The following is a 26,924-nucleotide window of genomic DNA, read 5'->3' as shown; positions in this document are numbered from 1 at the left end:
ATGGAGTAAGATATATGGTATTCATAATTTGCTTTGTTCACAAACTTTATTCATAAACTGTTTTGGACAGGTTCTTCTTTTTTTTTTTTTTTTGTGGGTCAGGGGCTTAAAATCTGTCTGGGTGCTGTCCCTGAGCTCTTCAGCTCAAGGCTACTACCCTGCCCTTGAGCCACCCCACACCTTCCCCTTTTCTAGAGGGTAACTGGAGCTAAGAGTCTCAGGTTCTTTTGTGCTCGGGCTGGCTTTGAACCTCGATCCTCAGATCTCAGCCTCCTAAGGAGCTAGGAATACAGGCATGAGCCACCATACCTGGCTTGTACAGCTTCTTAAAGATAAAAATATTATTTTTTCTAAAAAGGAAGGAAACATACTATTTGCAACCACATGGACCTTAAAGAGGAAATATTTGTTTTACCATGATAAAAGTATAAGGAAGTTTATCTGATTTGGGGAATGAAAGGGGAATCACAGAATCAATCGGACAAGGGTTAACTAGTTCAACATTGATGCTCACTAGACACTATGTTGGAAATGAATTTTACCACTTGGGGGTGGGGTGGGAGGTCAGGGGAGGAAAAAGTGGGAGAAAATGAGGGAGTAATTCTGTTTAAAAAGAAATGTACTCATTACCTTATTTATGTAACTGTAACCCCTCTGTACATCACATTTACAATAAAGTTTAAATTTTTAAAAAGAAAAAAAATGGCAAGTTTTAAATGTGCTGTTGTAAGCACAGAAAACAAATGATTGCAGGTAACAGAGGACAGAGCAAGACTAGGTCTGGTGAATTCAAAGTAAACTTAACCCAACTGATTAAAGCCAGAGATGTGTATGAGAAGGAGTGGATGCTCAGGAATGAAGTGAAGAGCTCAGAAGAAAGTGAGCAAAGTAAAACGAAACTGTGATAAGGAGTGAAATAAAAGGAGAAAGAACTGAATTGAATTGAAGAAAAAAATTATCTAGAGGCTATGCTAACACCCGAAGTTCTCATGAAGAACATTTTAATGAGTTACAAAGGTTTTACTGTTCTTAATAGGAGGCGTATCCTTTTGATTTACCCTTTACTTTCATTAGAATAGTAAATCTGTCTTGATTAAGGATGAAATATGGACAATGAAGCATTTAGAATTTGCCTTCCCACTGATACTTACTACAATTTCTAGTCTGAAATTGACATCCAGCAAAGTATGACTAAACCTATGTACATATACTTTTTAGTGGCAAATTTTTCATTTTATGAAGTTAAAAATATTCCACCTTAACCAAAGGTGTAACTTCTCTGAACACTTAAAATACTGTTTATTGAAATGAACTCCAAGGAAATGGAAATATGGCTTTTTTCTTGTTATTATTGTTGGTGTTTATTTTGCTTTCACTTTGTTTTTCTTTTAGGGGGAAGGGGGAGTCAGAAAGGGAAGATGAAAAATATGCAATCATTATGTGAAAAATGACCTATATTAACTTGTGGGCAGGGATGGGATGGGGAAACAAGAAAAGTGAAAGGAGGAGTGACACTGTCCAAAAACAAAAACTTATTCCTCCTTAGCTGGATGCTAGTGGCTCATGCCTATAATCCTAGCTACTCATGAGGCTAAGATCCGAGAAACAAGTTTCAAAGCCAGACAGAACAGCTAAATTCATGGGACTCTTACCTCCAGCAAAAAGCCAGAAGTGGAGCTATGGCTAAAGTGGCAGAGTGGCTATGGCTAAAGTGGCAGAGTGCCAGCTTTGAGAAGAAAATCTAAGGGACAGTGCCCAGATTCTGAGTTCAAACTGTAATACTGTTGGAAATCCACCTTACCTGTTTCACATGTACGAAACAGTCTTAACACCATGTGGGAAGCTGATTTTAATAGGAAGATTAAAAAAAAAAACCAAAACACTGTAAAGAATGGCCTTTAGGGGCTGGGAGTTTGGCCTAGTGGTAGAGTGCGTGCCTAGCATGCACAAATATCTGGGTTCGATTCTTCGGTACCACATGCATAGAAAAAAGCCAGAAGAAAAGCCGGAAGTGGTGCTGTGGCTCAAGCGGTAGAGCTCTAGTCTTGAGAAAGTCCAAGGACAGTGCTCAGGCCCTGAGCTCAAGCCCAGGACTGGCACCAAAAAAAAAAAAAACCTTTCAAATAGTTATTTCTACTGTTTACCTCTTTTTTTTTTTTTTGCCAGTTGCGGGGCTTGAACTCAGGGCCCGAGCACTGTCCTTGGACCTTCTTCTCAAGGCTAGAGCTCTACTACTTGAGCCTCAGCACCACTTCTGGCTTTTTTCTATGTATGTGGTACCAAGGAATTGAACCCAGGTCTTTGCGCATGCTAGGCAAACACTCTACCACTAGGCCAAACTCCCAGCCTGTTTACCTCTTTGTATAAATGAACAAGAACTGACTATATCATTAGGGTCTGATGGGAGAAACTGAGGAAATAAAGTTTTGAACTAAACCAGAAGTAAACAAGCTTTGAGGAAAGTTTTAGAACTAAGTCATGAAAGAACTCAAAAGGAAATGAAAATTTCTAACTGACAGGGGGCTTTTTTCTAGGAATGTTGAAACATTTGAGAATTTGAGCTTTCCTTTCTATGCTCTATAAGTACTGGTCTACTGTAGGTACTCACTCGAAAAATGTGCCCACCAGAACCTCTTCCGTCTGCAACACTCAAGGCAAGACTGCCCTGGCTGCCAAGCAGATCCCTAGAGCTGCCATAGTGACAGCTGCTTACAGCAGTGAAATTGGAATTAAAGGACCTTGACAGCATGCTCTGAATAAAGAGGGGATAGAGTTAACAGAGATTAGTGCAGCATGCAAAATCCACAAGACATGTTATGTATGCAGATTTACTTATAAATAACCCCACCCATTACCACATAGCATGCAACAGTCTGGGCCTCTGAAACTGGCACTACCTGCCACACATTACATGACAACACACACATATACATAAATTACATGTAAATACAACCATTCACATGTTTAAGCACCAAGGAAGAAAGTAAGAACATACATTTATTTTATTAATATTCTTTCCTTTACTCCTAACAGGTCAGAAAACAGAAACTGACATACCCAGTTATGTTTATCTATATACAATTATACCTAAACTATTTTCTCTATATAAGAATAATTTTGCCAACAACTAGCAACTAACTCTAAGTCAAATGCACTTCTAGAAAGTCAATTCATTATAAAGAAATGTTCATATAATGAAATGTCTAAATAACATGAACATATAAGTATACATAATATTGACAAAAATATATTGATTTAAAAAAAGTAATGCTCACTGACATTAATTTTTTTTTCCTACTCAGAAGGCTGAGATCTGAGGATCACTGTTCAAAGCCAGCCTGAGCACTAAAGTTTGTGAGACTCTTCTGTCCAATTAAAACACCAGAAAACTGGAAGTGGCCTCGTGGCTCAAGAGGTAGGGCAGTAGCCTTGAGCTGAAAAGCTCAAGGACAGCGCATAGGCCCAGCGTTCAAGTTCCACAACTGACAAAAAAAAAAAGTTTTCCCTTCACACTTACAAAATTACCATAGAGAAAAGTTTAACAATATATGCAAAATTTTTAGGATGTAATTTTTAAAAGATTACTAGAAAAGTTTTACAATTACAAGATAAGAAATGTAGAAAATACATGTGTAGTAAATTCTTTGCCCTTCAGATAAAACACACTAAAAGAGCACCAGGAGAGGTAGTGTTAGAATCCTCCCATTCAGGGTTTACATGAATATCCTTGTCAGTAATCCCAAATTGAAGATGTACCTCAATAAACACGCACCCTGATTCTTATTGTTCCTGCTTGTTTATTCCCAGTGTGTTAATTGCTTGTTGTTTTTTCATGTGGTATTTTTAGTCATGTCCCTGAGTATTGAGCACTTGGTTGTCAAACTGGGGAAACCAGTCATGACTTGTTATTAAGATGTTTTAATAAGCAATTACATATTAGTATAAGAAAATATATACCTTCTCCAATAGAAGAAAAAAACAGGATTACTATACACTTGTTAGCCATTTTGTGATTTCTATGGTAATAACTAATAGAAAAATGAATTTGACATTATGTTTAGACTTACATGTTCTCAAATCATTTCTCCAAGAATAAGGATTTTCCAGAGAAATTTCAGGTTTTTATAAACATTTGATCAGATATAAACATAAAGAAAACCTTTATATATGTATATAAGCCTATATACACAGAGCATTAATGTGTTGGGAGGTATGAATCTTCTAATACATGCAGATTTTGGAACAAAGCTTTTCCAGGTCATCTCTAAACATGTGAAAGCTTAATGTAACCCTTTCACTGACTAACTCAGGCTTGTACACAGACATCATCCATGTAAAACTACACAATGTACACAGCTCAATGAAATGCTAAGCATGATGTTCTGGATGTTGTTATTCATTATGCTGGCAGATGTACAGTAAGTGATCACGGTTGGAAAGGATTTGGTGTTATGGCTCAGTGTAAGCAAGTCCCTATGTTTGATAACAGTATATATATATATAAAAAAGTAAACATGGAAAATTTATCATGTTATTAGTCACATAGTTTAAAAGTGTTTTATATCAGAGTTTTTTATGAAGAAAGGAATATTATCAATTACAGTAATTCAACTTTGGGATTAAAAACTCATTTCTTTTCAAATTTTGCTCACTATTTTAATTAAGTCGAGATTTTCAAGGAGAGATTCACAGTTTTTACTGGAGAGGAATAAGTAGATTGCAACTAAAAAGGCTTAAAACTAAGTTTCAATAAGATGTTATATTACTGAATTTTACTGTGCAAAGCTCTAAATTTTAATTTGGGGAGTTAACTTACAAGGTGGGGGAAAAATTTAAATGCCTAGTCTGCCAGAATTATGCTATGCATGTGTTTGCGTATAGATATGTCCATCTAACTGTGCATGTAGGCAATAAATGATGATCCATATAAGGCATATGCTGCTATAGTGGTATTTTCAGGGCTGGGTGCATAGCCTAGTGGTAGAGTGCTTATCTATCATGCATGAAACCCTGGACTCGATTCCCTGGTACCACATACTCAGATAAAGTCAGAAGTGGTGCTGTGGATAAAGTGGCCGAGCACTAGCCTTGAACAAAAAGTGTCCAAGAACAATGCCTAGACCCCGAGTTCAAGCCCCAGGACTGGCAAAATTTTTTAAAAAAGAAAAGAAAAAGCAAAAGCTGAAGTAGTATTTTCAATATTTTTATGCTGCTGTGCATTATGATTCCTATACTTCATGAATACCAGCAAGAATACAGAAAAGGCAAACAGAAGCATATTCAGAAAGTATCTGTTTAAACTGCATTGGAACTTACAGAAATATAATTAAAATTCAAGGTTACTCAAATTATGCTTCAGTATTTTAGAATGATAATGGCAAACAGTAGCAGATTATCCTCAATAAAAACCACCATATAGTATTTATAGGGGTTAGGATCAAGTTTTCAAATTAAATGCGAAAACAAAAAAACCCACAAAATGGTCAAAATTAATCTTTAAAAATCTCCAAAAGAGGGAAGGAAAGTGAGAGAAAAAAGTGGGAGGGGGTAACAATGTTTGAGAAAAAAATGTACTCATTATCTTATATATGTAAACTGTAACCGATCTGTACATAACCCTGACAATAGGACTGTAGGCTCATGCCTATAATCCTAGTAATCCTAGCTACTCAGGAGGCTGAGATCTGAAGATGAAGGTTCACAGCCAGCATGGGCACTAAAGGGACCTGAGACTCTTATCTCCAAATAATCTCTAGAAAACTGGCAAGTTAGGCTTAGAAAACTGGGAAGTGAGGCTTGGCTCAAGGGTAGAGTAGCAGCCTTGAGCTGAAGAGCTCAGGGACAGTACCCAGGCCCAAAGTTCAAGCCCTATGACCAGGGTGGGGGGAGTGGGGGGGGGAATCTCCAAGATCCCTTAGAATCTACATGACAAAATATGAGAATACTTACTTAGATTAAAGGAAAAAAAGGTAAAAGTCTACACACAAATGTTTACTAATATGCCTTTAAAATTCCTGGCAGCAAATAATGGGGATAAAGATGTTGGAGAAGTCATATATATATATGGAGTTCAAACATTCTACCTCAATGTGTCTAGTACCACTATAAATTTGAAATTACCTAAATCACTTAAACGTATTATGTGTATGTATACACACATATATCCTTCCTCCTTTGTGTGGGTTTATATCTATTACTTCAATTTGTTGCTTGTAATGTAGACTGAATTCAGGGTCTCTCTCTGCCCAAGCAGAAGTTCTACCAGTTAAACCATGCTTCCAACATCCTTTTCTATTGGTAATTTTTTTTTTTTTTTTGCCAGTCCTGGGCCATGAACTCAAGTGTCAGGCACTGTCCTTGGGCTTTCTAAAGGCTAAATTAGCTCTACCACTTGAGCCACAGCACCATTTCTGGCTTTTTTCTATGTATGTGGTACTGAGGAATCAAACCCAGGTCTTTGTGCATGCTAGGAAAGCACTCTATATATTGGTAATTTTTGAGGCCAACGTCTTACTTTCAGCCTGAGTGAGCCTGAGTTGTGATCCTACTACTTCCCCTTTTCTCTGGAGATGAAAAACACAAACCACAATACCCAGCCTTGGTTGAGATAGAACCTCATGAACTAACTTTGTTCAGACTGCAATCCCTGGATATCTACTCCCAAAGCGGCTAGGATTACAGGCTTGAGCCACTGTAATCTAAGTCATTAACTCTAATTTTATATTGTGTTCCAAGCCATTTGTACATCCTATCATCACATTTAAGTTCAATATGTTCAAAACCAGTTACATTTCCTTTTGCTAAATCTCTCCAATCTACCATATTACTTCAAAGACTGCAATCCCTGCAACTGTACATTTTATCAGCCTTTCAGATTCATCTCCAATTTTAGTTACAATACTAGCCCAGGTAGGTATTACTTGGCAGTTCATGACTGAACTTGATTCCTAAACTAACTCTTACCAGCTCATGTGGAACACATGAGATATCCTAAAATACATCCTCAATGATGTCAATCAGTTCAGAACATAAAAGTGCCCCTCCTCATTTTTACTGTGTCCAAATGAAATTTTTTCTTCTTCCACTTTTAAAATTGTTCCTTTCCCTTCATATAACACACAAAAAGACTGAAGCAAAACAATCTTGCCAGGCACAGTGGCACGGTAGCTCACACCTGTAATCCTAGCTATTCAGGAGGCTGAGATCTGAGGATAGAGGTTCAAAACCAGCTCGGGCACTAAATAACAAGAGACTCCAATTAATCACTAGAATAGGGGAAGTGGTGTTGTGGCTGAAGGGGTAGGGTGGTAACCTTGAGCTGAATAGCTCAGGGACAGCACCCAGGCCCAGAGTTCAAGCCTCATGACCACCGCCCCCCACAAAATCATAATTGGCTGATTCAAAAACAGTTCATATATTGTGATGCTGTTTACTGCAGCAGTATTCACCATAGCCAAGGTATAGAATGAACCCAGATGCCCCTCAACGAATGAATGGACCAAGAAAAGGCATACAAAATTTTACTCATCCATTAAAAAAGAATGATACTCTACTTTTTTTTATGGGTCACGGAGCTTGAACTCTGGGCCTGGGCACTGTCCTTGAGCTCTTCAGATCAAGGCTATAGCCCTACCCTTGAGTCAAGCCTCACTTCCCTTTTCTAGAGGTTAGTTGGAAATAAGAGTCTCAGGTCCTTTTGTGCCCGGGCTGGCTTTGAACCTCGATCCTCACATCTCAGCCTCCTGAGTAGCTAGGAAATAATGTACTATGTTTTTAAAGAAAAGAAAGACTTGGAAAAAACTATGGTTAGTGAAATAAGGCAGGCACAGAGAGACAAAGGATGCATGTTTCCTTCATATGTGGAAACGAGATTTGGCTTACTCCTAAGTAAATACATAGGGTGGTATGCAAGTGTATATAAACATTTTAACTGAAATATTGTAGGTTCAAGAGAAGTACCAACTAGTATAATCCTGAGAAAGCCCAAATCAAAATTCAGCAACATAAAACATAGAAGTGAGTACTAGAAAGGGGTAAACCAATGAAGAGAAGAAGCATCTAAGACACAAGAATCCAATTTTTATACTAGAAATCTAAGAGTGAGGGAAAGAGTGGGCTGGGGTGAGATGAATGAGGATGTTGACACTGATCAAGATATAATATATTCATAAACTGCTTTGTTAAATGGCAAGTCCTTTATACAACAAAAGATAATAATCGTAATAGAAGTGCTCATCCATAGTCTTTCAGAATAAGAGTTTTTCAGTAATTATGACCAATACTGTCTATTAAATACATATAGTATGCTATTAAAAAAGAAAACGATAGTAATCACTATGACATGTATCAGGTACTGTTGTTTTCTATAAATTAACTAACTTATTTTTCTTTTTTTGCCAGTCCTGGGGATTGAACTCAGGGCCTGGACACTGTCCTTGGGCACTTTTTGCTTAAGGCTAACGCTTTGCCACTTGAGCCATAGCACCATTTATGGCTTTTTCTGTGTATGGGGTACCAAGAAATTGAATGCAGGGCTTTGTGCACGCTAGGGGAGCACTTTACCACTAGGACAAACTCCTGTCCTGTTCTACTACTAGGCCAGACTCCCAGCCCCCAATTTTTAATAACAATTCTAAGCAGTCCTTTCTTAGTACTTGACTTTACAGATGAAGCAATCAAGATAAGGGAAATCTAAGTTTACCTGTTCAATTAGCTTACTGTGCATCAAACACATTTAAAAAATCGAGTATAGATTTTATTAATATCCACCTAACATCAGAGGAAATTTTAGGAGAGTACCTATGTTCTTTATTTTTATTGTAAAGGTGACATACAGAGAGGTTACAGTTATATAAGAAAGGTTACTTTTTTTTTGCCAGTCCTGGGGCTTAACTCAGGGCCTAAGCACTGTCTTTAGACTTTGTCCAGAAGGCTAGCACTCTACCACTTAAGCCACAGCACTACTTCTGGCCTTTTTTCCCCTATGTATGTGGTACTGAGGAATTGAACCGGGTCTTTGTGAATGCTAGGTAAGCACTCTATCACTAGGCTAACGTCCCAGCCTCTAATCAGTACATTTCTTTTTGAACAGTCAACCCCTCCCTCATTTTCTCCCAGAGAATACAATTGTTGAACTAATGGATGAACTCTCTTACTAATGAAGAAGTTGCATTTTGTGGCTGAACAGGTAACACAATTTTTTTTTGGCCAGTCCTGGGCTTGGGCTCAGGACCTGAGCACTGTCCCTGGATTTTCCAAGGCTAGCACTCTACCACTTGAGTCACAGCACCACTTCTGGCTTTTTCTATATATGTGGTACCGAGGAATTGAACCCAGGTCTTCGTGCATGCTAGGCAAGCACTCTACCACTAGGCCAAACTCCTGGCCCCGTAACAGAATATTTTAAGTGCCTAGTTTTACTTCCCTGTTTATCTAGGATATTAACATTGATAAATTGGGATGTTTGGTCCATAACATAGGATCAAACTGTAGCAGAAAAAGATTACTGAACAGTTATGTTGTTTAAATTAATGCTATATAACAGAATGGCTTCTTTTTAATTTTAAAAGATATTTTTTTAATTAAAGGATTTATTAACGTTGATTTTTACATCATATTTTAAATGACAAGTTTAACAAACAAGTGTTCAAGGAGGGAATCTCTATTTACAATCACTGGGTTAAAAGATATTTTTTAAGACTCTTATCTCTAATTAACCTCTAGAAAACGGGAAGTGGGGCTGGGCTCAAGGGTAGGGTGGTAACCTTGAGCTGAAGAGCTCAGGTACAACACCTACACACTTGGCTGTTTTGGCAAATGTAGTGTATTCTTGTTTGTGCTCCATTGGATAAATGTCCAGGAGTGGAATTGCTAGATCATAGGGTAGTTCTGTTTAGTCATTTCAGGAAACTCCATACTGTTTTCCAGAGTGGTTAAACAAGTTTACATTCTCACCATAGTTCTCTTTTGGCTGCATCCATGCCAGTATTTGTTTTTGTTAGTTTTCATGATAATGGCCATTCTAACTAGGGTGAAATGAGATCTCAGTGTTTTGATTTGCATTTCCTTTATGGCCAGAGAGGTTGAATATTCATTCCTTCATATGTCTACTGGTCATTTTTACTTCTAAAAAGTCTCTCTTTAAGCAATTAGCCCATTTTTTTGGTTTGGGTTTTTGTTTATTTAAGGGTCCAATTTTTGAAGTATATACTTGTAAAAGACATAATTTATATACAACTGAATCTGGTTAGATTGTGAGGTGATGAATTTTGCTATGGGCATATCCCATTAAAATGCATGATTAAAAATTGACTTATACAAAATTTTAAAAAGGCATTTTTTTAAAGAGTTAGCATGTAATTATTCCAAAATGTGACACCTTAAATATGAATTTTCATAATATCTGAAGATAAAATTTTTACATAAGCAGTCTCATGTAAATGTTAAGTCCAGAGAGAATGATGCATAAAGAAAATCAGTTTACTAAAAATTTGGAGAATAAAATGGCCTAGAAAAAAAATATAGCAGAGCAATGTACATTCATAGTATTTGCTGGAAAGAAGCTAGAATATACAACAACATATCCAACTGGCAATCTGGGAAGTCAATGGCTTGTACCATATGGCGAAGAGTGCCATGCATGTATCTTTAGAAATAGGGAGTTCATCTGTTGGCTGAAGATTTGTATGCAGAGTCTTCCCTGTTTTCCTCTAAAGCCTTCTCTTAAGGTTCACTGAGTTCTTACATCTAAGTATACAACTAGAAAACTACTATCTCATGTTCTCCAAGAAACTGTACATCAAATGCATCTCTTCCTCTAAATCTGTTAACTCCTTTCCTATGTCCACTAATAACAGCATTTTTAACAGGCACAAATCTCAAGCTTTACCCCTTTATTCCCATGACTCAATATAGGAAGCTTCAAACTGAAGTAAACCCTGGTAAAGTTTATTTCAAAATGCCTCTTGAACTCATTCTGGGTTCTCAACTCTACTTGAACAGTTCACATTTCATCCTTTTTTTTTCTTCCTCTTTTTCAGTGGGTCATGGGGCTTGAACTCTGGGCCTGGGTGTTGTCCCTGAACTCTTGAGCTCAAGGCTCCCGCCTTACCACTTGAGCCACAGCCCCACTTACCACAGCCCTGTTTTCTAGTAATTAGAAATAAGAGTCACTTGTTTTTTAGAGCCTGGGCTGACTTTGAACCTCAATCCTCAGATCTTTGCCTCCTGAGTAGCTAGGATTACAGGTGTGAGCCACCGTACCTGGCTTCACATTTCATTTCTTTTTTAAAAATGTTTTTAAATTATGATTATGATTATGATTATGATTTTTGCCAGTTCTGGGCGTGAGCTCAGGGCCTGAGCACTGTTCTTGGACTTTCTCAAGGTTAGAGTTCTACTACTTGAGCCTCAGCACCACTTTCGGCTTTTTTCTATGTATGTGGTATTAAGGAATCAAACCTGGGTCTTTCTGCATGCTAGGCACTCTACCACTAGGCCAAACTCCTGGCCCCACATTTCATTTCTAAAATGAATCACTTAGTAGCTTCATGACTTGACCTCAACTATATCATCTTCCTCTTAAAATCCAGATGCACACTGCCATCATCAGTTTACTTATAAAATACAACTATGTTCAATAGCCTCAATGGTATGTTCAGTTATAGCTGAAACAAAACGAACAGATGGGAATGAAACAGCAGATGTCCTGCTATCGTGAACATCAATGGAAAGAGCTAACAATCATAGGCTGATAATTATGCAATTGATGAGAAGTACTAATATTTTGGGCAATTAAGGAATTCTTTAAAAAGTACTGTTTAATAGAGACTAAACATGGGAAAGTAATAGAAAGTAAACATAGAAAAGATAATTCTTAGATAAAACCCAGTGAGAGATATAAAATGAAATCTGAATTCTTTACACATTTGGGTCATATCACTATATAACAGCATTGCTTTTTTAGTCATTCCTGGACTTGAATTCAGGGCTTTCTAAAGGCCAGCACTCCATCACCTGAGCCACAGCACCATTTCCAGCTTTTTCTGTATATGTGGTACTGAGGAATAGAACCCAGGACTTCCTGCAAGCATTTTACCACTAGGCCATATACCCAGCCCTATAATAGCAATTTTACAGAACTATTCTGTTTTTTTAATGTTTAATTTCTTTCAAAAGATAAAGATGTATGCGTAAAGTTATACAGTGAACATAAGCATTTATCAACTGTACAGAACCACAAAATACTCATCTGTGTTCAAGTGTATCAGAAATGCAGTTCAGAGAAGTCAAGAATAAATGCCATGCTAGAGTCATCTGTCAGTGACAATGTTAGTTCATTTAATGTGGGGAAAAAATATCTTAGTTGAAATATGTACATTTGTTAATTATACAATTAAACTATTTATTATACTATATATAATATTTACCAGTAATTATTGGTAGTGAGTTCAGAATAACTCTGAAGAGGTACATATGTACATGTACCTAAAAGGTATACACATGAAGATATAAAGCGAATATAAAACCACTAGAAACTATACCTACAATAGCATCTCAACTCTCCTAGTTAAGTTTAAATATGTTCCTTGTACCAGAAAAAAAATTCCTGTAAGCAGATAATTTAGTCTTGTTTCACTTTTGATAAAAAAAAATCAAAGAATGCCAAATATTCCTAAGGAAAATAAGTTTATAAAGAATCTGAAAACAAATGTATGTTCAATTACCTTTTCCAACTTTTTGGCTTCAATATGTCGAAGTACTTGTTCGCGCCAATCATGAGGAACTTTACTTTTTCCTGGAGGATCTAATAAAGAATGTTCAGAGCCAACCCTTGCATTTGGTCTTCTTGAAGGACTAGTCCGTGAATAATTGAAATCACTAACTGACATAGTTCTTTCTGGTATTTCATTAATAGAAGGTCGAGCACTCTGAGGCCTTGATGCATTTGGGCCATCCATGCTGTATGTTCGTGCAGAAAGAGGTCTCTGAGATCCTGACAACACTGCAGGGTTTCTTCCCACTGAATGCAACTCTCTGTATGATAAATAATCTCCTTCAGGAATTTGGGCACGTCTCGTGGGACCCTGATCAGCAAGATTTACAGAGGCTGCTGAGGACACACTACTTTGTCGCTGAATTGTAGTTCGAGTTACTGCAGGAACTAGCCGGTCACTTGGTGAGATGGCCCATATTTCTCCAGGTCTTGCAGGACCAAGTCTTTGATGTAAATGGTATGCAGTATTAGCTCTAACATTGTTATGGTTAGAAAAATTCATATTGGCAGAATGTTTAGCGTAATTGTGACTTTCTGTGCTCTCTGATCTAGGAAGGCGCTGAGTAGGAAAATTGACAGGCTCTATCTGGGGACTCTGTTTGGAGTGCCACAAAGTGTCTTTGACTGTAGCACTGCTATATTGGATATTATATTGTGGAGGACCATATGTTTGCGGTGTAGATGATAAGCCACTTACTGTGGGGGCTCTTATTGTATCTGGCTCTTCAGGATTATGATTTGAATCAAACTTGAAAATTGCTTTTGAACCTGATATTAAATCAGAAGATGAAGAAGAACCAGTAAATACTTGCAATGGTTGATCATACAACAATGTGGCTGACTTGCTCCTTACAATATTTTTTCCATCATTGGCAGATGTCATTTTACCTGTTGTAGCTGGCTGATGAGGTCCATTATCACTAAGAATGTCATAAATTTTTAAACCCCCAGTTTCCATATTAGTTATGCTATGAGATTTCACAACAGATCCAACTGGACCACTTTTCTGGGGGGAGAGATTTTCAGTGCTCTTAGAAATACTCATGTCAACCGAAGAATTAGTGTCTTGTGGTTCCATTGTATTAGGAGACTGTGGAGTTTCTTCGGAATGACCATTTATCTTATTTATGGATTCCAAATTAGGACACTTATTTCCATTTTCTAAGTGCTCAGTTTCCCTTTTTGAATTAATGCCCAAAAAGCCTGTTCTAAGTACTATATCCTGTGTTTTTGATCTTTCCATTATCTCTGGTTGAAATGTATCATTAGTCACAAGTTTATTAAGATTCATGTTGATATGGTCTAATTTGTGAGATTTATCACATGTGGCTGTTGAGTCAACACCTTTCCCAATGAGAACTAATTGCTCTTCAATATTCAAATCATACTGAGGTAAGTTAAAATCTTTTTTATCATGAACCTTGAATTTTTCTTCCGGTGAATTGTTTAAAATATCTCCATTTTGTAAGAGACTGTTAAAGTTTTCATCTTCTTTCCTAAAATAAAGATAATTTATGAAAAAAAGTTGTTCTCTTGGTATGGGAGACCATTCTTAACTACTTATAAGATGTCCCCTAGCATAAGTTAAAGAGAACTGATAAAAGCCCAGATGAAAAGTGTTTATTATTCATGTAACTTATCATGTCTCAAAATATACACATATCCAAGCATTACCATAACATGTTGATGTGTAATTTCTGCTATTATGTATTAGTCTAATTTAGATTTAAAAAAATTGAGCAATGGTACTTACTAGACACTATGGTAAAAATGAACTATACAATTTGTGGGTGGGGACAGGAGGTTTGGGGACAGAGTGAGGGAAGGACAAAGAAATGTACTCATGGGACTGGGAGTGTTGCCTAGTGGTAGAGTGCTTGCCTAGCATGCACGAAGACTGGGTTCGATTCCTTAGTAGATCTCTAGCCTTGAGAAAAGCCCAAGAACAGTGCTCAGGCCCTGAGTTCAAGCCCCAGAACTGGCAAAAAAAAAAAAGAAATGTACTCATTACCTGACTTGTGTGACTATAATCCCTCTTTATAGTAACAATAAAAAAGTATTTTTAATTGTCTCTCATGGTACTGGTGGCTCATAGCTACTCAGCAGGCTAAGATCTAAGAATTGTAGTTCAAAGTCAGCCTAACCAGTCTGTGAGATACTTTGTCTCTAATTACCGACACAGAAGGAAAACGGGAAAGAAAAAAAAAAGCCAAAGTGGAGCTGTGCTTCTAGTGGTAGAGTATTAGCCTTGAGCAAAAAAAGCTCATGGATGGTGCACTGGTCCTGAATCAAGATTCAGAATTGGCGGGCGTGCACATGCACACATATACACATCTCTATAGACAAAAGTAGTAGAAGTATATAGGAATTTATAGACAAGCAAGACCTAAGCAAAACTTACTGATAATATCAAGATTAGTTTTCATCAATATGCTCAATATATTTTGTCACAAAATGGTTTAATAGGGCAAAACTATGAAGACAAAGGAAATTATATATCCCCTTCTGCTCTTGCATCTTTCATAAATATGCAAAAAAAAAAAAAAAGAAGGATGGGGCCAGGAGTTTGGCCTAGTGGTAGAGTGTTTGCCTAGCATGAATGAATACCTAGGTTCGATTCCTCGGTACCATATACATAGAAAAAGCCGGAAGTGGTGCTGTAGCACTAGTGGTAGAGCTCTAACTTTGAGAAAAAAAACTCAAGGACAGAGCTCAGGCCCTGGCCCTGATCTCAGGCCCAGGACTGGCAAAAAGAAAAAAAAAAATGAAATGATTGAAAAGGGACAGATAAATTAAAAGAATGCTAGTAACTTGAGCAATTTAAAAGACACAAGACATTGTCACAGGTAATACCTGTGACAATTCTAAAGCTTTACATTAACTATTAATTATTAAATTCAAATATATAGGCAAATATATAAAACAAAGAACTGCATAATATCTCAAAGTTCTGTGTTAAATATTTTTAAATGATCAAAAGAGAAACGAAACCTTATCACAAGTCTTTTTTTTTTTTTTGCCAGTCCTGGGCTTGAGCTCAGGGCCTGAGCACTGTCCTTGGACTTTCTCAAGGCTATTGCTCTACCACTTGAGCCTCAGCACCACTTCCGGCTTTTTTCTATGTATGTGGTACCGAGGAATCGAACCCGAGTCTTCATGCTAGGCAAGCACTTTAACCACTAGGCCAAACTCCCGGCCTGATCACAAGTCTTAATGACTACATTTGACTACTGCATTTGACTGTTTTATAATCAGTGCTATTCCCAAATTATACAAAATATTTTATTTATATTTAGTAGAAACAAGGTGTCCTTTTATATGCATGTTGTATTTCCACATGCATTGATTGCTTGCTCAATCCTTACTCCATAATATAAAAAGCATGACCTATGGGCCTGGAGTTTGGCCTAGTGGTAGAGTACTTGTCTAGCATGCATGAAGACCCACATACATAGAAAAAAGCCAAAAGTCATGCTAGAGCACTAGCCTTGAGAAAGTCCAAGGACAGTGCACAGGCCCTGAGCTCAAGGTCCAGGACAGGCAAAAAAAAAAAAAAAAAAAAAGCATGCCTTATCATAATACTTCCTCAACAATAAAACAGTAAAACTCTCAAATTTTAAAATTAAGCATTAACAGCTAAGGGATTATAAATTTAATATTTGAAACATCTAAGACATAGTCTAAAATTCAGAGAACAGATATAGATCATTAAATATCATTGTAACAACATAATATCTAAAGGTATTTAGAAACAGAAAATTCTTCCTCTTGGCAGAATGATATTAAATAATTTTCATTAGTATTCCTGGAACTTAGGAGCAATTTAACTCTAAATGATAGTTAAAAATATCTGTACTATCAGCAGTTGGTTCATCAGTAGTTCAAATCTTTCTCATACACAAACTCCAACTAACAGAATAGCGTCAAAGTTACTGGCATGATCTTACAGTCATCTTGTTTTAATAACCAAAGAGCTTAGATAGTACAATTAGTTTTAAACTTCTATTAAATTCTAGGCTACAAGAATTGTTAACATTTATTCTGCTCTCATAAGGTTTGTTATACAAATTTAAGTCTAAGCCAAATATATATATAGCTAGTCATGAATGTTCAATGGTATCTCTCCAATGATGTAATATTTCTTACAAAAGCAGTACTTTTGACTTCAATTATCCAAAATGCATTGCTCAATACTTAAAAGTATTGATGTATATTCATTTCATCAAGAAACTGACAGTTATTGTACAAGTATTTAATTTTTTACAATGTTCACAAACCTGTTTTTGGAGTTAGTATCAGTATGAGTGTGTTTCACTGGAGAGCAGAGTGAGGTGTCCTGACTACTATCAGTATTAAGAGAAACTGAATCAGACATCCGAGATGGGGAAGAACAATTGCTGTTGTTCTGGTTGCTATTGTGTGTAACTTCATCTGATAAAGAATCTGTATCCTTTGAATCATCTGAAACAATAAAAATTTAGTCTAATGAAAAATTCACCAAGAACTTGAAGATATGGTTTGCAGTTATTACAAACGAAATTTATATTGCTCTGGTTCTTTACATTAGTTAAAATAGATTGCATAGATAAGATAATCAGAGGGACCCATAAAAGTCCAATCCTAAATATATACACACAAAAAAATGACATCAGTTTTTATGTAATCAATGTTAGGATAATGAATTTGATTTAGTTTACTAACAACATGACATACATCGTATTCTCACAATTTTAAGCTGTAAATCAATTAATTTATAATTTAAAATATTCTTTATGAAGTTTATCTTTCTAAATATACATGGGTAAGAAATTACTTCCTATGCATGTGGAATTTTTGTTCAATCTTTTCTAGCAATAAAAATAAGTAATGCAATCAATACACAAACATACAATAGGCAAATTCAAGGGATTTTTCAAAGGTCAGCTCTTTATTTCTACATGTTTTTATGGTAACTTACAGAACTATGAATGTCAGTCTCTTAATATATGAGAAGGCTGTGTATCTAACAATTACACTGAACTCAAACAGTATGTTTGAAGGGTACAAAGTATTTTTTTTTTTTTTGGTGGGTCATGGGGCTTGAACTTGGCCTGGGCGCTGTTCCTGAGCTCTTCAACTCAAGACTACAGTCCTACCCTTGAGCCAAGCTCCACTTCCCGTTTTCTAGAGGTTAACTGGAGATTAAAGTCTCAGGTACTTTTGTGCCGGGCTGGCTTTGAACCTTGATTCTCAGATCTCAGCCTCCAGAGTAGCTAGGATCACAGGCGTGAGCCACAGAGTGGCCAAAGTAATATTTTTTGAAAGTCACCATGGAAAAGGACTTTTAAATTCTATTGTAGTCAAATTATGTTAACAATGTCTATAGACACATCCATTGGAGATAATGAACTCAGTTATTTTTGCTGTTTTCAGGTCTTAGAAGCAGAGCTCAAGTCTTGTAATCTCAATTTCAATGTAACTGGATCTTGGATTCTTTAAAAATTAAGAATTATTAAATTACATGATTTAAAAAAAATGCATTTTCCTATCATTTCCTCTTTTCTCTTCTCTTTATAAAATTATTTTGACAACCATATAATAAAATGTAAGATATGAGCATATTACCTAAACTAGTAAATGAAATGCTCGATAAATAAGAGTAGTATTACTATCATACAAGGGCCATGTTGATAGTACATTGATGAATAGTGAAGAGGTAAGTATCTTTTAAGATAGGTTTTTTTTTTCCTTAAAGAGTTTAGCAATTATACACACACACACACACACACACACACACACACACACACACACACACACACACTCACACACAAAACAAAACTGGGGCCGGGAGTGTGGCCTAGTGGTAGAGTGCTTGCCTAGCATGCACGAAGACCCTGGTTCTATTCCTAAGTACCACATACACAGAAAGAGCCAGAAATGGTGTTGTGGCTCAAGTGATATAACTCTAGCCTTGAGAAAGCCCAAGGATGCTGCTCAGGCCCTGAGTTCCAGCCCCAGGACTGGCAATAAATGCATGCATGCATACATAAAAAACTGGTAAGAGTTGGGGGTAGGAAAATAATGTTTGAGGATATGTAAGACTAAAATAATAGTGAATGACTGTATAACAGTACTGTGCTAAATATGAATAAAGTATATTTAATATATTAGCCTTACTGCATATACAATTAAGATACAGAATGAATAAAAGTAATCCAAAGATGGTATGGTAGATAAGCAGAACTGGAATTATAATAATCTAGGATTATCTACCTGTAAAGTTTATGCCTTTACAAGTAAGCCTGAATGAAAGGAGAGAAAGGATATGCTATGATCATTCTTAAAAATAAGAAATACAAAGGAGATATTTTCAGGAAGGTATGTCTTTAAACTTTGTTTCAGCTGGGAGTTTGGCCTAGTAGTAGAGTGCTTGTCTAGCACACACAAAGACCTGGGTTTGATTCCTCGGTACCACATACACAAAAAAAAAAAAAAGCCAGAAGTGGTGCTGAGGCTCAAGTGGCAGAGCTCTAGCCTTGAGAAAGCCCAAGGACATTGCTCAGGCCCTGAGTTCAAGCCCAGGACTGGCAAAACAAAAAATAAAACAAAAAAACTCTTTCTTTCCCAGACAGGTTTAAGATATATTAATTCTACCAGTTGTATCCCTCCAATAATAATTTTCATAAGAAAATTTATTTCAAAAAATGTTATAAATTTTAGTCAGATCATTTCTGTTCTTTGTTTAATCCTTTAACATCTAACCTTTTTTGTTATTACTAAGTGCTACAACTTTTGGCTGGTTAATCGAAGTTTCAATTAATGGTGGTCGCATCTCTGCCATTTTCATCTCTTCATCAGAAGAAAGTTCTTCAGATTCCTATTTTAATGAAAAAGAGGAAAATGTTATAATTATGCACTCTGTAAAAGAGTTAAGTATGTCATAAAAACTTCAAAAGGAAACCAAGAATACTAAGAACATGTAATGTCTAAAATCATCTTTTCATGTTAATAGTTGATAAAAAAGCCATTATATAACTTAATTTTGCGGGGAACATCAGTTGTGGGGCTTGAACTTAGGGCCTAGATGCTGTCCCTAAGTTTTTTTGTACCCAAGGCTATCAATTGAGTCACTGCACCACTGCTGGTTTTTGAGTGGTTAACTGGAGGTAAGAGTCCCCCAAGGATTTTTCTGCCAGGGCTGGCTTTGAACCAAGATCCTAAGATCTCAGCCTTCTTAGCAGGTAGGATGATAGGCATGAGCCATCAGCGCCTGGCTAAAATTTTAAAGATATAGCAATAAAACTACTACTTACTAACAATATGCTATAAGTACCTGTGGAGTAATTTGCTGTGGTGGCCATATTCAATTATGTTAGTGATTACTATGTGTCTGTATTATGTTGAATAATAGATAAACCAAGATGATAGAACACATCCATCCCTCCTCTTTGGGAAAGTCGTTCAGTGGTAAGAACAAACTATAACTGCAATTCTTCTTTCTCTTTCTCCTTCCCACATCCCTCAAAAAATGTACTCACCCTCCCTTTCTTGTCTGTCTGTCTCTTTCCCTGGTGCTGGTCCTGGGGCTTGAACTCAGGGTTGAGAGCTATTTCTGAGCTTCTTTGCTCAAGGCTAATGCTGTATCACTTGAGCCATAGCTTTACATCTGGCTTTTTCTTGGTTAATTGGAGAAAAGAGTCTCATAGGCTTTCCTGACCTTGCTGTTGGCTTTGAACTATAATCCTGAGATCACAGCTTCCTGTTTAGCTAAGATTACAAGCATGGGCCACTAGCACCCAGCAAATTTTTCTTGCTAAGAATAAATCTATTTATTTATGTATTTTTTCTTGGTTCCAAGGAATAAGGTAGACTGAGATGGTCTACTATAATATGAACTAATGAAAATTTTTACCCTATGTGAAAACACAATCTTTAGTTTTTTATGATGTTTACCCTAATATTTGGCAACTGTCCCAGATCTGTTGGTAAATAATTATAAATAGAACATAAATATGAAATCAGATCTTCTGGAAGATAAGTCATTCATAGATGAGTACTTAAGAACATCAATAGTGCTGTTTAAAAAGTATAAAAAATGCCCAATGTTATGGACATGGTATTAGAAATATAAACACAACTACATAGACATAAAAACCTATGACTCCATAGATATAATGTTTTATTTCATAAATTAATATGTATCTATGATATACAAACCCTTAGCCAAATTTTGATTATGTTCTAAAAACTAAGTGCCAGTGATTTTATAGAGATTCCCTTCTTGAACACTTTTTTGTTAAACATGTCATTTAAAATATGATGTAAAAACCTCTGTTAATAAACGGTTGAGGTGCTCACAGTATCCAAATAAAGACAGAGATAAGCAAATTGTTTCAAAAAGGAAACAATGAGTATTTTCAGTTGCCATAGGCCACACAACTAGTTTCAAATCAACTATGCTATGCAGACAATATGCAAACAACTGAGTACGACCATGTTCCAATAAAACTGTAGGCAAAGTTTGAATTTTATATTAATTTCACATGGTTATAGAATATGAATCTTCTGGTTTTTAATTAGTTTTTAAATAAGGTAAAGTTATTTTCGGCTTGCAACTGTTAACAAAAACCGACAATGGGCTAGGCACTGGGCTAGATTTAGGCCATGGGCTAAATTACATTTGTCAACCATGTTCTTGACTGTACTACAATGGAAGGTGGATAGTAAAGTAGAAATTTTAAGTAACTTCATTTAGTATTTAAGTGTGAAAAAAATGACATTCTGTGGCATTCTGAACAGAAAGAAATGGACAAAAGAAAAGGTGCCAAGCACCAGTAGATGATGCCTGTAATCCTAACCACTAAAGAAAGTAAGAGAATTGCATTCTAAGGCAGCCCCAGAGGAAAGTTATGAGACTCTTTTTTTTTTTTTTTTGCCAGTCCTGGGCTTGAGCTCAGGGCCTGAGCACTGTCCTTGGACTTTCTCAAGGCTAGAGCTCTACCACTTGAGCCTCAGCACCACTTCCGGATTTTTTCTATGTATGTGGTACCGAGGAATCGAACCCGGGTCTTCATGCATGCTAGGCAAGCACTTTAACCACTAGGCCAAACTCCCGGCCCAGTTATGAGACTCTTATGTCTAATTAACTACCAAAACGCTGGTAGTGAAAGTGAATTTTAAGTGGTAAAGCATCAGCCTTGAGTAAAACCACTAAGAGACAGGGTTCAGACTGTGGTTCAAGCCCTAGTACCAGAAAACATGACACTGATCAAGATGCATAGTAATCAAAAACTGATATGTTGGACTGAAACACCTTTGTACAATTACTTAAAAAATAAATATATAAGGAGAAGCCCATTGCGTTAGTGCAATCCTGAAAGCCTAAACTACTTGAGAGGTGGAGCCCAGGAAAAAAAATGGTTCAAGGACTATCTTGGAATACAATTTGCAAGACATTATTTCAATCAACTACTGAGAACAATGGTACAAGAGCATAAAACCAATACTATAAGGGACTGGTGGAACGGCTCAAGTAATAAAGGATTTTTTAACAAGTATGAGGTCCTGAATTCAAAGACAGAGAATGGACCTGGAATTTGGCCTAGTGGTAGAGTGCTTGCCTAGCACACACGAAGACCTAGGTTCAATCTTTAGTACCACATATACAGAAAAAGCTGAAGTGGTGCTGTGGCTCATGTGGTAGAGCTCTAGTCTTCAGAATGCCCAAGGACAATGACCAGGCTGAGTTCAAGCCCTAGAACCCACAAAGAAAGAAAGAGACAGGGAGAGAGGGAGAAAAGAGAAGGAAGGGAGGGACGGAAGGAGGGTGGGAGAGAGGGAGGGACGGACAGTCAGACAGTCAGACAGACAGAGGCAGGGAGAGACAGAGAAAGATATACAGGTAAAGAAATTGGTGGATGGGCTGGGAGCATAGCCTAGTGGTAGCGTGCTTGCTTAGATGCACAAAGACCGGGGTTCAATTCCTTGGCACCACATACACAGAAGAAGCAGGAACTGATGCAGCTCAATGGGTAGAGCACTAACCTTGAGAAAGCCCAAGGACAGTGCTCAGGCCCTGAGTTCAAACCCCAGGACTGCCCCCTCCCCCCCAAAAAGACAAATGAGTAATATTTTAGAAAACATTAAGAAATTCCTGAATGATATATTAACCTATTTTCTATAATAATATAAAGTCTATCTTTTTGTAGCAACATTAAACATACTGAAAATTCTTGCAATTACTCTGGAATAATCATGAAGTCATACCTCAAAAACATCGTCATGGTTAACAATATGCTTCAAGTTTTCTGAGGCTTTCATATTTGCAATCAGTGGTAAGTTCTCAGGACTGATCTCAGCTTCAGGTTCACTGATCTTCTGGACAGAGTTTCCTATTATATACTTTTCTCTTTCATTGACATTATTATTTACTAGAGTTGTACTTTCTGCAGTCTATGTAAAAGAAAAGATAAAAGACCTCATGTTCTTTAAGTTTTATGTCTATTTTTGCATGGAAGTTCAGATTTAAAAATTTTAAGTAACATATCACCTTCAGTTTTAAATGGACCATAAACTGTAATCATGAAAACAGTAGTACCCAAGATAATATTGCCCATATTGGGGACAGGTGCCTATAAATCTGTGAACTACATTAAAGGCTTAAGACAGACAAAAGGATATGTGGGTCCCTAAGCTTAGCACACTTACCAAAGGATAGTTAAGAATGTCCTCTGCTGGGCCGGGAGTTTGGCCTAGTGGTTAAAGTGCTTGCCTAGCATGCATGAAGACCCGGGTTCGATTCCTCGGTATCACATACATATAAAAAAGCTGGAAGTGGTGCTGAGGCTCAAGTGGTAGAGCTCTAGCCTTGAGAAAACCCAAGGACAGTGCTCAGGCCCTGAGCTCAAGCCCAGGACTGGCAAAAAAAAAAAAAAAAAGAATGTCCTCTGCTTATTGTGTAATACATAGTATCAGACATGATAAAATTTCTTGTTTCTGTGGTACCATGTGCATGGGAAGTTTATTAAAGGAATTCGTGAGAGTGAATGTCATATGTCATAATAAATTACATTAAAAATCAGTGGATCAGTATTACTAAAACTGAGGAAAAAGAGTATTTTTTTTCCTGGTCAATCATCTTATTTTGTGTCAGACAATGATGTTCTAAAGGTTATGATGACACATCATAGAAATCTGATAGTCAATGGCTTGAGAATAACAGCAATTAGGTAGTTCACTGAGCTTGCCACACACTTCAGGCAGCACAGAACAAAATCATAAAACAGACTACATTTAGTAGATAAAAGTGACAATTTTATCAATATTTAAAAAAAATTTAAGTGGCTTTAGTCAATTATTTTGAATTCAGTTTTCTAACCTTCACACCCACATCTTTATTTACAACTTGCTGATCTTCATGTGGTTTCAAATCTCTCCCAGAGTCTTCACTGGTCTCTTCATCTTTCAATCTATGTACAATCGTTTGAACAGTTTTGACCATATTCTTAAGCTCATCTGGATATGGTGTTGGGTATCTTTTTAAATTTCCCTCCTAGAGAAATAAGTGAAATACAAAGTATAAAATATTTCTAAAGTCAATCTCAGAATTTAACGTTCAATCTATCTGAACTGCTAGACACTGAGGTCACACTGACAACTGTGAAAACAGATGATAGGTTCTAAAAGCATTTTAGGGTAAATAAATAAGTAGTTTTATTACAAAAGTCAAAAACACCATAGTAAATTTCAATATCACAAAAGCTTTTGAAGTATACTTAATATTTTTCATTTGAAGATATATGCTGGAAATATTGCCATAAACTTATCATGTTTGAAATAAATATTGTCAGAACACAAGTAAAATTAAGACATTTGTATACTCAGATGTCAAGCACCAGAAACTAAGCATTTCAAGGTCAATTTAACTATCATATTCTAGGATTCAACTAATTAATGTAGGGGCAAATATGTAACCTAAAAATAGGCTATATACTACTCAAACAGTTTAATACTCATTCTCAAACCTATAAAGAACTGAAATGTCTGTAATGAAGAATTCTTTACTTGTAGAATTCATGTAGATTTTTTTTTAGTGGGGGGTGCCAGTCCTGGGGCTTGAACTCAAGGCTTGTGTGCTATCCCTGAGTTCTTTTTTTTGCCCAAGACTAGCCCTCTATCATTTGAGCTGCAGCTCTATTTGTAAGTTCATCAGATAAGTCTCATATACTTTATTTCATTCCTCATATTCTCCTAAGTAGCTAGGATTATAGGTATGAGTCACTAGTGCCTATATAGAGTAAATGAAATTGATTTTTTTTTAAAAATGAAAGAAAAGCACAATCACTACAAATAGGAAAAGCAGAAAGCGCTACAATCCTGGAGTTCAATTAAAAAAACAAAACAACAACAACAAAAAAAACAAGGGACCAGGAGTTTGGCGTAGTGGCAGAATGCTTGCCTAGCACACACCAAGACCTGGGTTTGATTCCTCAGTACCACATATATAGAAAAAGATGAAGTGGTGCTGTGGCTCAAGTGGTAGAGCGCTAGCCTTAATAATTGAGTTCAAGCCCCAGGACTGGCCAAAAACCAAAACCCCAAACAGGAAAAAAAAGAAAAAAAAATAAGCATTGAAACATTAAGTTTTCCAGCACAATATAATTTTATACGGTCTCATATGTAGAATGTTCAAATCAGTGACTTGAGGACAAAGAATGAATCTAGTAATTCTTTGTAACTGCAAAACAACAAAATAACATAATATAGGCATAGAGTATCACTTAATTACCAGCCATCCTGTTTGAAGTTTTGAAAAAAACTAACACTTACCCTGGGAGGTGCCTCTCTTTCATCTTTGTCTTCATCACATTCAAAAGCTACCTGTGCCCGCTGTTTCCTCTGTTCTTCCCACAAGGAAGGATTAAAACTTTCATTATCTGATATGAATAGAACTAGAGAAAAAAAGATTATATTTTACTGTAATTATAGAAAACTATTCTTTGCTCATAATTTTCATTTTAAGTTACAATCATCACAACATGTCTAATTCAGATAAAGCTGGTCAATGTCAGCAATAAATATTAGGATAGATAGTATATAAGCTCTGATATTAAGATTTTTTGCATGTCAATCATATCTGATGTTTGTCTTATTTTACTACAAAAAATGGTTGCTAAAAACACTACAGATAATCTAGTTTTATGCAATATACCATGATATTACTATAGCTAAGCCCTTTCATTCAAACTTTCCTGTTTTTTTTGCATCTTCCTAATTCCAAGAATTCAGTATTTATAGAAGAGTAAAAAGATTTGATGAAAGCTAGGCACTATAATTCTAGCAATTCAGGAGGCAGAGATCTGAGGATCATGATTTAAAGTAAATGGGGAAAAGAAAGTCATGAGACTCATCTCCAATTAGCCACCAAAAAAGCTGGAAAGTAAAGCTATTAGCTCAAGTGGTAGAGTGTCGGTTGGCCTGGCCTTCAGCAAAAAACTCAGGGACAGTGCCTAAGCCCTGAGTTCAAGCCGCAAGAAGAGCACACACAGGTTTGATTGAGCTATTTTTTTTTTTTTAAAGCATTACTCTTGGCCCAAGGTGAAGTGGTAGAATGCTGGTCTATCAAGCACAGGCCCTGAGTTCATACCTTAATATCACCACCAAAAACAAGAATTACTTTGATGGCATTTAATTATGTCGCTATTAAATATTATGCATCATATAGACTGTACTTATTAACAAAGTACAACATATTTTCTATGTAAGTGTAAAAAATGGAAATTTAATGTAAATTTCAACTTATGTATGTTATTTAAAGAAGAGTTAACCAGTCAGGAATTTTTTTTGCTATTATTAGACATCTGAAAAACTTTAAAATAATGCATTTAACAAATGCATTCTACAAAAATAACACAATACAAAATGAAAGCACAACCTACTGTCAATTAAAATGACTATCCTTACTATTCAAAACAGAAACTAAAAGCACCAAATTAGCTAAAAAACAAAAAAAAAGTTCCTGGAATTATCAAATACTCAATTTAAACATTTATAGAGGCAGCATATCCAAAAAGTTCAAATGATCATTTATATTGACTATTTGAACTATTTTCACTTTTAAAATCTCAAATTCAGACTTAAGAATGTTATAAAAACAAGTATGAACAACAAA

General features: G+C 36.3%; 1 protein-coding gene across 6 annotated transcripts in view; it reads right to left on the bottom strand.

Annotated features, from left to right (window-relative positions):
- Erbin (erbb2 interacting protein) overlaps window positions 1–26,924 on the bottom strand; it is a 100,230-nt gene that overhangs the window by 12,442 nt on the left and 60,864 nt on the right. For 3 of the 6 annotated variants that reach the window (XM_090331751.1, XM_090331752.1, XM_090331754.1), the window contains exons 16-22: window positions 25,583–25,704; window positions 24,132–24,305; window positions 23,021–23,206; window positions 19,517–19,631; window positions 17,053–17,236; window positions 12,726–14,271; window positions 2,609–2,752 (exon numbers count right to left, since the gene is read on the bottom strand). In XM_090331751.1, coding sequence (XP_090187877.1) covers window positions 2,609–2,752; window positions 12,726–14,271; window positions 17,053–17,236; window positions 19,517–19,631; window positions 23,021–23,206; window positions 24,132–24,305; window positions 25,583–25,704 — 2,471 coding nt within the window. The remainder of the gene's footprint in view (window positions 1–2,608; window positions 2,753–12,725; window positions 14,272–17,052; window positions 17,237–19,516; window positions 19,632–23,020; window positions 23,207–24,131; window positions 24,306–25,582; window positions 25,705–26,924) is intronic. The other 3 variants (XM_090331756.1, XM_090331757.1, XM_090331753.1) reach the window with 1 other exon arrangement.

The sequence above is a fragment of the Megascapheus bottae genome, chromosome 4 (assembly GCF_031878675.1).
Source record: "Megascapheus bottae isolate mThoBot1 chromosome 4, mThoBot2.hap1, whole genome shotgun sequence".
NCBI lineage: Eukaryota > Metazoa > Chordata > Mammalia > Rodentia > Geomyidae > Megascapheus > Megascapheus bottae.
Note: the sequence above shows the minus strand (reverse complement) of the source record. Positions and strands in the feature narration are given on the sequence as shown.